The 14,348-nt window shown below is 36.0% G+C and overlaps 1 protein-coding gene across 10 annotated transcripts in view; it reads left to right on the top strand.

Moving 5' to 3' along the window:
- Positions 1-14,348, top strand: part of LOC128861695 (gamma-aminobutyric acid receptor subunit beta) — a 153,392-nt gene that overhangs the window by 13,991 nt on the left and 125,053 nt on the right. For all 10 annotated transcript variants that reach the window (XM_054100006.1, XM_054100003.1, XM_054100001.1 and 7 more), the window contains exon 2: positions 1,300-3,738. In XM_054100006.1, the coding sequence (XP_053955981.1) occupies positions 3,545-3,738 (194 nt within the window). In that variant the 5' untranslated portion in view covers positions 1,300-3,544. The remainder of the gene's footprint in view (positions 1-1,299; positions 3,739-14,348) is intronic.

The raw sequence follows: 14,348 nt of genomic DNA, 5'->3' as shown, positions 1-14,348 counted from the left end.
TTATTTTTCGAGAAATCTTGCCAACCGACTTCAGGAATTATTTTTTTAACAAAACGCGACTTCCCAGATGGACCTGGTCTATGAGTCCAAGGTTCCATCTTTTACATTTTTATTCTAATGGCCAGGCTTTTCTGACCAAACTTTTGCGACTTTGGACGTGAATTTAACATATTTCTATTACAGCTAATGACGTCAACTTCCAGGTAGCTTCCTAAAATTTTATTTTCTACCAATTTACGGATATTTTCTTTTGAAGTGGATTCTCGAATAGTACGAAAAAGGGTCAGACCCGGGTGCCCAACCGAAGGTTTTAAAAAAGGTGACCAACGGAGGATTAAATAACGACCTGTTGTACTAATTAATAAGATAATAAAAAGAAATTGAAATTGAAATTTTCAAACGCTACATGGGTATCTATCAAAGTTGAAGGGATGAACTTTATAGATACATTGTTTTGAATTCTAAAGAAGTGTTGTATATCAAATAAAAAACTATATGTAAAAAAGATCCTATTTATACTCAATCGAAATGCAAATGGCGATAATTCACTTGTGAGTATAAAGCAAAGTGGGTGACAAAAAATGCTTGACCAAGCATTGGGAGAAATTTTTGCAAGCCAAACGTAGAAATATTTCAGTTGGAAAGATACCTTTGGTTTAAGAAAATTTTCTCAGATCCACTCTGATATACTAAACTGTCATTTTTGTAATGTTTACCTAGAAAGGAGTGTTTAGTATTCCCGATAGGAGGAGGTTGTTGAAACTTGTTTTCCCGAAGTTCATAAAATCCGGACAGTAATCCAAAAGATGCTTGGCTGTTAATGTTGACAGGGTGTAGTATGAGCAGCCATTCGAATTAACTGCAAATAACTTCCTTGTTTAGAGAGATAAAAATACCCACTCAAGTAGAGGCTATGGGTTGTAATGTTGTATGAAAAGTTGATAACAAAATTGTGCTATAGGTGACAGGAGTTATGGGCATTTGAAAATAAATTATGAACTCTTAAATTCGAAATGAACCGAAGTAAGTTAAGGTTTAATCCGCTTACATCAAATTGTGAGGAAATGTGGGATGTACTTTTAGTGGTCGTTTCGTTGGGTTTCGTAGAAAGCTGCTAAAGTTTGGAATTGGTTAGGAGGAGACCTGTGTGTTTTCGGATTTTCTCGCAGTGTTATAAGCAAATTGTTTTACATTAATTTGTAAATTTCTAACAAAACTTTAACTAAACTTAACACAAAGCCACATTCAAAAGTAAAAAAATAAATATATTAATATATATTATATACCGTGTCCTTTTAGCACCCCAAAATGATTTATAGATAACAAAATCATAACACAATTTACAATCGAGAATCGAAAATATCATCAGTTAGTGTAAAATAAAATAAAAAAAAAACGTCTATAGCTAAAAAATGCGAAGTAAAAACAAAATATACTACAGTTATGTGAGAGGAAACTAAAATACGCTAGGAAATGAACTGTGAGGTGTGAAGAATGAAAGACTTTTATGAGCACAAAAAAGTGATCAGAATAACGACTGGAATATTAAGTGGGGCAGGTAGTCCAAGTAAGAGTTAAAAAGATAGTTGAAAATACGCAAAATGTCTAAAAGGAAAACAGCGAACTGCAAGTCATCAAATATTACTGATACATTACGTTAATTGACGCAAAAAAAAGAAATATCTCTCAAAATATTTCAAAAGTAAATCTACACGAAATAAGCTCAAATGCACAAACATACTGCTACGGTAAACCCAATAACCCTAAATAGCACTAAAAGTGGAAACGCGGAGCGGGGAAGGAATTTAAGGCGAGTACAAAGAATAAAAATACAAAAACAAACAAGAAATCTACGAAAGAGATAATTAAAAGTAAATACAGCACAAAATCGGGGAAAGCATGCTGGAACTGTAAACATAATCGATAAAACCGAAACTGTAGCATAAACAGATTAACCACGCGAAATAAGCAAATAAATAAGTGCAGCTTTTAGGCGCGGGAGGCGCTGACGTATATGCAACAACGAGAATTTAGCAAGCCATGCAGAGTTAGCAGGCGGCTAAGGTCATCCCCAGTCAGGAAATAAGCAGCCAGCCAACCTGTCCGAATATTAAATTAACATTCTCCGTAAGGTTTGACTGCATGCAATTATTGTTGCTATTATTGCTATTGTTGTAGCTTAAACGCGTTTTGACTTGACACGCACTCGTTCTTTTGCTGACTGGCTAAAGTCAACTGGAAGCCAAGGCTTTGGCGAAAAAAGTGCTAGCGCACGCTAGCTTGCAATAGAAGGAAATACAAGCGCTTCATTTCACTTAAGTTTTACAAATATTTTTGTTTTTATATTAACTTTTTTTATGTGTATTATACCTTACCAATGAACTGTAAACATCACGCAACGCTTCGGCCCAAAATTTAGAGCGTAAAGCCTAACATACGCCGGCATGGCACGAACGTAACTTCTACCATGTAGATGGTGGCATAAAGGCGGCATTGAAAATATCATGAAAAACATGCCAATACGCACGCACATGACAACATAAATAAATAAATAATGTGGCAAGATATAAATAAGGAAAATAAACTGAGCAGTCAAGCACTGAGCGCACATACTTTTAGGAAGTAGTCCTCTGCTATAGAGAATGTGCAAATGCCTATATGAGACTCATTTTCAACTAGCCAAATAGTCAGTGTAACTGCATTTAAACCTTAGCATCACTACCGGAGCGGAAGAAGGTGGAAGGGCATACATTTACCGCACGAAATAAACAAACCAATCAGTTATCCTGCCATTAAAGTTTGAGACGTGAGGCACTCGCAACGACAACAAATCGAAACAAGTAAACCAATAAATAGCAAATACAAAAAGAACTACACTACTCCTAATACCACTATATACATGCTACTACTTAGTAGGAGTTGATTTCGAGAAAAATATAAAAGATTCCAGATTTGAATTCAACTACTCAATTTCACTAGCCTGTGCTGTGCCGCTAACTTAATGCTTGACGTCTGAATTAATTTTTGTAGAGGCGCATTGAATGCATTAACGAATATAAATAACATTTTCAACGAGGCAAATATAAAAGGCGTTAACACACATATTGCACATAACCTAGAGGAAGTCTAGAACAAGAAGAGCCAGCGCGATGGACAAGGTAAACGAATAACAAAAGCGAGTACCAGCGTCATTGTTGCACAAACAAATTAAAAAAAAACTAGCAACTTAAACAACGTCATCAGCAACAAAGCACCTTCGTTCACGAACAAAAGACAGCATCAATACAAGTAAAGAGGAAACAAATATTAATAGTAAAAGTAATATTCATCTATTAACAAAGCTGTGTGTGTGCGTGGTTGTGTGCAAAATGCTGTGAGCTCCAACCTGCCCCTCTGGCATCATCACCAACACCGTCGTCCTCATCGCTAACTTTTTTAGTATCACAATTGCCATTTCATTACGCTAGAGCGGCAATAGTGGCCCCCCAGCGTTACTGGTTATAGTGGTAAATATAGCGCGCAGTAAATCTTCGCTGTCGTCAATATGGCCTTTAGCGGTAGCAATAGTAGAATCGGTGTCAGCAGCAGTAGTAGCAGCAGCAGCAGCATATCAGTATGGGATAAATGCACAACAGTATTGTTGTTGCCACGTGCGCGGCTCATCACCCTATGGCTGGCATTCAATTTAGCGCTGATCGTGCAGGAGCCAATGAAGAAAATCGCCTCAGTCGACGCCGCGTAAGTATACATCCATATTCCTACTTGTGCATGCCTATGTTTATTTGTATTCATTGTATTTATAATTCACATACACATGTATGTATGTACATTAGGTATTATAGGTACTTTTATTTGTGGGTGAGGATTGTCAGTGATTGATTCCAACTTGAATTGATTTCTTTTGAAAATGTACTTTTCCAATGTTGTATAGAAAAAAACGAATTTGAAAAGCTAACTTAAGCCTTTTTGATTAAAAAGTTCCTGAAATTATTTTAGAAAATTCAAAATACAAGTTTCCTCCTCAAAAGTGATAGTATTGCCTTCAAAGTACTCCTCATCAACAGCAACGCACTTATGCCAGCGCTTGATTCAGCTCTCAAAACATCTCTAAGATTCTGTTTTCGCTATAGCCATGCCCATCAGAGCCGTCTTCGAGGTTTCCAATACTTCCTTTTGGCTGTTAATACACGCTCTCCGTGTTTTTTGTTTTTAATCAATCAAACAGCAAAAAATCGCAGGGAGCCATATCAGATGAATTCAATGGCTATTTGATAGTATTAGTTTCGTTTTTGGTCAAAAACTCACGGATAATGATAGCACTGTTTAAAGGTGCGTTATCATGGAGTAAAATCTACGAGTTGCTTTCCCACAAATCCGTTCTTTCTTTACAAAAACTGTTAGCATCCCTTTCTTTTTTGATTGAAAATGTCGAGATTTTTTTGTTCTAGGTTCATTTGATGGTTTCCACTCACTCGACTGATGTTTGGATTTCGTGTCGTATTCATAAACCTACGTCTCGTCTCCAGTAATGATACGTTTGATGAATATTGGGGCGGATTCAATCTTGGAAATCATCTCCGTGAATCCACGCGGTCCCTTTTTTGCCAAGAAATTGAGGTTTTTTAGAGATAAATTTGCAGCAAAATACCGCATATTCAAATCCTTAATAGTTTTCCATATAAGTTTTCGATGACAACAGCCTGCCACTATGTTGGTCATCCTCGATGGACTCGCTTTGATATCACGCGCAAATGGCAGTTTATTTTAGAGTATTACTTTCGAAACAGTTATCTAACATGTTCAAAGTTTTTATCACCATTGAATCTATTTGTAGCGAAAAATTTAATACAAAATGTTGCTGCAAATTAAAATCAAGTTTTAAAACTGTAACACATGAAGAGATGGGTTTACTCAGAGGTAGATTTACTCAACCTAACGAGAAAAAAAACAAAAACTACAAAAAACTCAAATTTTTTTACATAGAGCGTCATCTGGCGGTTATTCCGGGAACTCTTTTATCAGGGTGGTATGTATTACCACTAAGACTACCAATGGCTCGATATGCCTGGTGCTCTTCTTCTGCTTCTCCTTCCTTTTTATTAGTATTATTGTCATATCATATTAATAAAAGGATAACTTTGTTTTATATGATATCCAAATTCATGTACTTATGGCATAGAAATAAAGCGTAATAAGTGGCAGACATAAATAATGGATGAAATAGGCTAATACATACATTCTTTATGTGGCATAAATAACGTTTTCTCAGAGCTGAACCGAGCGAGCCTGTTTACAGAAATATGGTGCTCACTGCACAGAAATATGGTGCTGCATTTGGAGAACAAAGAGCCTTCTTAATATAATCTTTGTGTTCTCCTTCTTCTTAATTGGCGCGATAACCGCTTACGTGACTTCAGCCGAGTTTAAAAAAGCGCGCCAGTCGTTTCTTTTCGTACTAACCGGCGGGAGTTAGACACACCAAGTCCTTTTTCTGATCTTTCCAACGCAGAGAAGGCCTTCCACTTCCTTTACTACCACCAGCGGGTACCGCATCGAATACTTTCAGAGCCGGAGCGTTTGTATCCATTCGGACGACATGACCCAGCCAACATAGCTACGGAATCTTTATTCGCTGCGCTATGCCTATGGTGTTGTAAAGCTCATCTTTGTGATCTAGATCGTTGATTTTCAACAAATGTACAGCTGATTTTATTATTATGAGGAGTGCAGCAACCAACAGCTAAGGTGTTTGGAAGTAACTTGGGTACTGGTAGCTTGGAACGTAATGTTGAGAAATTAAATACATATCTTTCAGTTCTCTTGGCTTAGCTTTTGACTGCTCGTCCATTATTACGTTGCTCAAAATCCTCGCCCTCTATGTAACTAAATCCTTTTAAAGAGAGGCATGAAACACAGTTTTGTAGGGTATTTTAAGTTCGAGCCTTTTTTGGCACTGTTTTGCGTTGATTGTTGTCACTGCTTGAAATATTTTAGGTAAAAGTCCTGTAATTTCTCAAAATGCATTCGATTTTGCTTAAGATGAGTTAAATAATATAGACAGAGAAATCGCTAAGCGAACTTTGTTGGACGGAGCGATGCCATCGAATGATATTCGTACAAAATTTCGTACAGTAAAACAGAACTAAAACGAAATCAGATTGCATCAGATCCATTTAATTGAAATTACTGAATTATCAAAGTTTTAAATACCGTTCTTATAAAGGGTGATTCATTTAGAAGTATCGGATTTTAAATTGAAATAAAACAACAAAAGTTGAAATTTAACCTTTGTAATTGTATCTCTAGTAATGTTGGCTTGCAATTCCTCAATCGAAGCTGGTTTATCCACAAAGCACTCAAACTTTACGTCAATTTTCGTAAAACAATTGTACGATGTGAAAACGTTGTTAAGCCGCAGGTCTTTCCGTGATAAAATGACAATGAACACTGGAGAAAATTATGTACTTCGTTTGACAGTAATCACGCGTGAACTAGCACTTTCAATATGATCACGCTTCAATGTGCAAAACATTTCTGCAAGGGAAGTAACGTTTTTTGTTTTTTGAAACCATGAACTCCGTCAGTGTTGGACTTTAATAAACAAAAATAAATAATTGTCGCGTACACTTCTGTTAGGTGTTTGGCCGAGCTCCTCCTCCTATTTGTGGTGTGCGTGTTGATGTTGTTCCGCAAATGGAGGGACCTACAGTTTCAAGCCGACTCCGAACGGCAGATATTTTTATGAGGAGCTTTTTCATGGCAGAAATACACTCGGAGGTTTGCCATTGCCTGCCGAGGGGCGACCGCTATTAGAAAAATGTTTTTATTAATTTTGCTTTCACCGAAATTCGAACCAACGACCTCTCTGTGAATTCCGAATGGTAATCACGCACCAACCCATTCGGCTACGGCGGTGTTGGACTTTAACCCGCACTAAATCTCCTATCGTCAATTTACCGATCCCATCGTCTGCTTAGCTGCCGCTAACCTCTTAGACGTCTATGTCCTTTAAAGACATTAAATTTGACTGGTTATTTATGAAATTCTATTCCACGCAAGCTTTGAAGTTATCATGGTGTTGACTATGTTTTCTAATATTACTAGCAAACCCGGCCCGCTTCGCTGGGCACACTAAAATAGAATAGATATGGTTTAGAACAGAAAAGATATGGTTTTCATATTATTTATTTCTTTATTCTTTATTCAAGCGCTTTGGCATAAACAATATTTTTTGTTTTTCTATTTGTTTTTGAGTAAATATATAATGTTGCTGGCTTCCCAACACGTGAACAGCCAACGTATGGCTGACCATGGGTGAATACTGGTTCTTCTAAATTCATCCCACATATTTCTAAGGTTTGCCCTTGTGATTTATAGATAGTTATTGCAAATGCTGAACGAATGGGCAGTTGCAAACGCTTGAATTCAAATGGCAATTCAGTGGAGTCATTGGAATTCTTGGTATAATATTATAACGTCTTCATTCTTGAATTTGCCAATTAAAATAGTTGCTTGGATAACATTATTCATCAATCGTTTGACTACTTCCTTTTTGTTCTTGACGTTCTTCTGATGTCGCGTTATTCCGGGCATTTCTCATGCGCCTATTATTATTTGTCGAACGACCAATATGATTACGTGATTGTCTTGGCATTTGTACTGTAATAAACATGATTGTAATTATGGTATTCTGAGATTTTAAAACATGTTTTCTTTTTCAATTTTGTGGATTATATTTTCACAATTATTTTATTTTGTTGTGATTTTCTTAAATCATCTTTTTTCTTCTGAAAATTGTTGACAATTTGCATGATAAGACTATTCATTTTTTCATCAAAGTTACGCATTTTTCGTGCTCTTCTTTTGCATCCTTTAACAATTTCCTTTGTTTTTTCATTTTTTTACCATTTTTTTCACTCATGGTGTATCGTAGCTTATCGCATATGAACCGAAAAAATAAATCCACAAAACATAATTTCATTTGAACATTCGGATTTCACATTAAATTCTCAAATTTCGTAAGAAATTATTCACTGTTCCAAAATCCACTCCAAAAAAATTCACAAAAAATGTTTACACTTTGCACTTACGTCTTCTCCTTATGGCGTCCAAATCAGAAAGAAATATTGACACATTGTAACTCACACTGTCAATTTTACAGTACAGTTCCGCCCCAAGCGTTAAAAAAGTAAACGACATTATGGCTGGTTCAAAAGAACGCTGTACGCGTTGCCGGTGTTCCGAATTAGAACCAAACCTTACGAAGCCCATTTTCAATACTTACTTAACAATGTGTGTAAGTTTGGTTTAATTCGGTGCAAAGACACGGCGGGTCCACGTTGTGGCATATATTTCGAGACCCTAGTCATCAATAGGTATGAAAATTACCCCGTATTAAAGCACTTATCAACAGCTTTCATTTGATACCCATATTGTACATACACAGCCAAAGGTTACCCGGGTCCACGTTTTGACCCATATCTCGAGACCCCAGTCACGGAGCGGCATGAAAAATACTCCGTACTAAAGCATTCACCAACAGCTTAGATTTGATATCCATATCCATCGTAGGGTTACCCGGGTCCACGTTTTGGCCTATATATCGAGACCCTAGTCACGGGACGGTATGAAAAATACTCTATACTGTAGAAATCGCCAACAGCTTCCATTTGCTACCCATATTGTACAAACACATCCTAGGGTTAGCCGGGTCCACGTTTTGGCCTATTTCTCGAGACCCTGGTATCCGATTCTTAAAATTTCAAAACACAAACCTTCTCCACATGTGTCTCTTCAATGTGGCAAAGTTTGGTTAAAATCGGTTGTGCCATTCTGCGTAAAGTTCATCACAACGCGAAAAACGGCTGAATTTTTATATATATAGATTGGGTCCTCAGGTATTCTCTTAAGTCAACAAATCTATTAGTCATAAACTCTAGGCAATCAAAAAACACGTGCCTTGAATCTTCCCCTTCATGGTATACTCCACATAAAGGCGACTAACGTACCTTAAAGCGATGTAGGTACTTCTAATGGCAACAATGACCTGTTTATGAATTGTGTTAACTGGAGGCTAGGCTCACCATAGCTTCGAATTAACCATTTTTCGATGTTTGGGATCAGTGTGTAGGTCCACTTTCCTTTTGTCGAGTTTTTTCAACGATACTGCCATTTTGGTAAAGATGTAGCCTTCCTTTTTCCACAATCGCTGATATGTTTGTGTGATACTGCGTCTTTTGCGCTTTCACTCTTGCTTGTTCATCCGTGAATATGTCGCTGGGAATCTTGCGATGTTGAGACGAAACACCTCATCGTTCATAATATTCCACAGCGTGGGGCCTAACACTGAGACCTGCCGAACAGCTGCTGTAGCCTCATACTTTTTTATTCTATCAGCTGTGTCATATTCCAAAATCCATATTCGATTGGTCAGATATCTTTTGACAATATTGTAATTAAAAGCTGGGACAGCTAGCATCTTAAGTATGGTAAGAAGGTGCCCCCAGTCTGCTCAGTTGAATGTATTTTTCACATCCAAGGTCACAACTGCATAGTATTGTTAATCGCGATCTCTCCATCGTTTGCCTGCGAACGCGTCTGTAGCGATATAGGCTGTAGTATACCGTTGCTTTCGGAAACCGCATTGGTACGGGTATAGACCCGCCTTGTATTCAATGTACGGTTGTGTTTTATTGTTTATGAGGCATTGAAAAAGCTGGCCCATCGTGTTGAGGAGACGTAGATGACGGTTGAGTTCTGGTATACCAGGCGGATTTCTTAGCTTTGGAAGCAGCACAACGTTCGGTAGGGTGGTAAGCTTAGCGAATAATATTTGTTTATAGTTTTCACTGAAACTAAAAAAAGCGCAATATTATATGTATACTGCAGTGGGATTTAGTTTTGATATCGAACTTTTGTTCGACGAAATACGCTCAGCGATTCTATTCTGTTTATATTATATATTTGTAGGTATATATACTTTATATTATATTATATTATTGGCGTTACGCCCTTTATTTGGTATTTGACTGAGCTCCTTCTCCTATTTGAGCGTGCGTCTTGATGTTGCTCCGCAAATGGAAAGAATTACAATTTTAAGCGAACTCAGAACGACATTTTTTATGAGGAGCTTTTTCATGAGAGAAATTTATTATTAATCTGAGGTTTGCCATTACCTGTCGAGGGGCAGAAAAAACCTTCTTTAATATTTATACTCACTTTTCTATTATTTGCTGAGTTTTTTCACGGAGTTTTCAACCTCTGAACCTCCGAGTGGTAGTCATGCACCATCCCATGTAGCTAAGACGGCCGAAAATAAAAAAAAATGTGTCTACATAAAAGCACCAGCGTAGGGCAGCCCTAGCCATTTGTCACTGCCTAACGTAATTACTACGTCAGTAATGGCTTACATTGCAAAACTTTTTATTTCACTTGTTCTGTTGTTTTGCTCATTTAATTTCTCTTGGTAATAATCAAGCGTAGCGGTACTTGTCACATTTGTGTACATTTACAACTACCAATTAACTTAACAACTTTATAAAGTGTTACCAACTAGTACGAAATACAAAAAGGGCGACAACTACAATAATAACAACAACATTTAAGTAGTTGTAGTTTTTACTATAAATAGGATGTAATGAGAAATATTATTTGTTCATGCATGTATGCGTGTTTTTGGTAAAATATTACTTACGGATATAGCCTGGAGAGTAAAGCACTGGTTCCGTCTTTTTGGTAAACTTGGAACAGTGATTAGTTTGACGTTTTCCTTTTGCTCATACATAACTGGTGGCGAGTAGATCTATTTCTCATGAATTCTTTATTTTGAGTGGTTAGTCGTTTTTATTCTATTTAAAAACTTGTTTGGTTAAAAAAAAGGAAAAAAAAATTTCCACACTCTTGCCAGAAATGTCAAAAGCCTGCTAGCGAATAATAAATTATAAAAATGTATTTGATTTAACTAAAATTATACTGTATCACATCCAAGATAAGTTAAGAATGTAAAAAAATTCTGGGCGAACTGACTTTGCAATGCACCACAAACTTAGGCACCCATTCTCTGGTCACAGTAACAACGCAAGGAATTGCGCCTCGAACAGACTAGCGAAGAACAGGAAGAGATTTAGGCGCATTAAATTCTGACCCAAGGGTTGAATTCTGCCTAAAGCAGACTATCTTCTTGTAAGTACATACAAGCTTAGATAAAATACAGTCAGCTCGACATAGAGTTGACGAAAAAGTGCAAAACACCAATTTTTAGTCACAGGCTAAGATGCAAGGAGAAAGAACAGAGCGTTGCATACCAACTCTGCCACTGTCTTGATATGGCCATGGCGCAACAGTAATACTTCATTAAGCGCTTATTTGATTACTTAACTGACCAAGATTTAATAACTATTCACAACTGTTATGAGCTGCACAAGAAAAGAAAAGAAAAGTACTATGAGTTTGCACAATGTGAGAGAAAGGCTGCACCATTTGTTGGACATATAGCGATACCAGTACTTGCTTAAGCGACTTACTTGTAGAGCTTTGTGCACATTTTTGTACTTACAAAAAAACCCCTTTTTTTTACACTTACATCAAGAGAAAGTTGCGCTTACTTCAATCTCCAGAACCTTACACAACCAGTTCTCGTTTTACTCGATAGATACGTTCGCAAACAAAATTCGTGAAAAAAGAGAATTTTATGAAAACAATATTAACCAATTCTTTTTAGAGTTAACTTTAGATTTTATCTCGTGCTTACACATTTTAATTCATTAAATAAATTATAAGAACTAAAATATTAAACGGCGAGCGCAAAATCTACCCAGTCTCAGATACTTTTCCTGAGACTAAATTAAACGCTTCGTAAAATCTCACTCTATTTGCTCTATTACAATCAAGAAAAATTCATCAAAATTTTGAAAATAGTAAGGGAGAATGGGGAGTTGTGAGACAGGTTTTGTTTTTGGACCCGTATTACTCAAAATCTTAATATTCTGCATATGTCAATGATGGAATCTTTAGTCAATGAATACTGGAAGCTATTGGTATGGCCTATTTAACAAAACTACAATTTTCCTTAAAATTAAAATCGTATATAATAATATAAAATATAATAAAAAATACAAAAATGTGGGGAGTTGTGAGACACCATGGTTTAAATCAATAAAAATGACTTATTTTAGTTGTTAGTTCTTTATTAAGATGAAAAATAAAAAAGAAAAGACAATTGTTATAAAAAAGTGTATAAAAAATGCAATGCCATCAATCTGATGATTCGCAGTGAGAACATGTATAATAACCAGTTCGTAAATTGGCACACTTTAGGTGCACAGCTCGATCGCATACATTGCAATGAATGGAGTTTTTTCTGCTTAACTTTAAAAGCGGAAAAACAATAAAAACTCAAATTTAACCAAAAATTTCATGATATATGTACAAACAATGCATGAATATTGCGAGGTACTTATGAAAGATGCGTTAAAATGTCGAAAAAAACGGTGTCACAACTCCCCACATTTGTTGTCTTACAACTCCCCAAATCGTTTTTTTTATAAATGGCCGCGTAGTCATAAACACATCGAACGTTCATGCCGAAGTGAATGTGTAAATTCAAAGCTAATAGGACAATTAATAACTTCTATATATTAACATTTGCAATTTGCTTCAACAACTGATCGAATGTATCGCAAAACAAATGATGAAAAAAACTTACCGAGAAATTCCAAAGCACAGTAACTGGAGAGACGCGTCGAATGCGTGTAAATATGACCAATGCTAGCTGAAAAGTGAGATCGCATCGAGAACACTTGTTGACACTTAAAATCGAATGTAAACAAATGAATAATGCCGAACGGTAACAATGTCTCACAACTCCCTATGTCTCACAACTCCCCATTCTCCCCTACTAAAACAAAACTATTCTAATAAAAAAATAATTTTTTTCTTTTTAACTCGTGTCAAATCAAATTTGCTTAAAAAAATCTTGTAAACGGCGAATTGGGTATAGGTACTTACTCTGGTGGTTGCTTGAAGAACATTTACAGTAATACTAATATATTTAGAAGAATCAAAAAAAAAAATGAAATTGTAATACTTCATCTATTATTTGAGTACACAACACATTTTATTTCGATTTGTTCATGTTTTTTCGTCAATCTATTCTTTTTCTGTAAGTTGCTAGATTTTCGCATTTCGCATGCCTACAGGATCGCAAAGACATCTGCAGCTTTAAGGAGATAGATAAATTGACTGATTTAGAGAAAACCCCTGCTCCGACTCCCGATTCCGTCTTGGAACCGTCAGTGAAGACAGAGGTGCAAGCTTCGGTGCAGATTTTCCCCCTTGATCCAATCCTGCCTATTCAAACTCTAATTTGCGGATAAAGAGATCTTCGCGAAATTTTTGATTTTATGCAGATGATTTATAAGTATTTTCCAAAATTCCGAAATCAGATGACGAACTTCAGCTTCAAAATGACACTGACGTCCTGGAATTATGGTGAATTCGGCTTTCTGTAAACATCAAAAACTGCTTTAAAGTCAATTATTCGAAAATTTGTAACATCTTGCCAACGTCTCACAACATTTTTCATTCTTTGTTGCAGAGTTTGGATGAATTTATAAACCTTGACGTTGTCTTTTCAGGTATCTTTTCCTTGAATAGATATTAGTCATATTATGTCGCAAGTTAGCTCGATATATATACTCTTAAATTAATACACTTTTATATGTATTTCGTTCGTTCCAATTGGGAATACGCTACTTTTATTTGGAGACCAAGTAATAAAATCTACTCAAATATGCTCTAGATTCATTGAGCTCTATTGAACCTATTCCTATAAATCAATCTCGTTTGCTTTCGAAACCTGAAGCCTTTGGCATTAAGAAGATCAATCGTATCTTTTCATTTGTTTACAATATAATATTGCGCACTATTGACTGCGCATTTCTTTCGTAGTTCTTTACCTTTCTATAGAGTTAGATGTGAAACAGAGTTTATTTATTTATGTCTCGTGTTCTACCCAATTAGATTTTTCAGTTCTCAAAAGAATATTTTGAATCACATTATTGTATACTATAATTTTTAGTTCGATTATTATTCTACTTTTCGTCGTAGTCAGTCTGTAAATAAATAAATAAATAAATAAATTAGTAATAATAAAATGAAATGAGAAACCCCGATTTCTTTAACATAAAATACATATTGGCGGAAAAATCATACTGTGAACATTGCAAGAAAATTAAGTCGTTGTTATTGCTTTAATGTTTTACTGCGCCTATTATGGCTGCCGCTTGTTTCTGTCACATTTTGGCGCCAAACTTATGCTTTAGATGCTTGTACTCGCACATATACAAATT

The sequence above is a fragment of the Anastrepha ludens genome, chromosome 4 (genome assembly GCF_028408465.1).
Source record: "Anastrepha ludens isolate Willacy chromosome 4, idAnaLude1.1, whole genome shotgun sequence".
In the NCBI taxonomy this organism is placed as follows: domain Eukaryota; kingdom Metazoa; phylum Arthropoda; class Insecta; order Diptera; family Tephritidae; genus Anastrepha; species Anastrepha ludens.
This window is presented reverse-complemented; position numbering and strand designations above follow the sequence as displayed.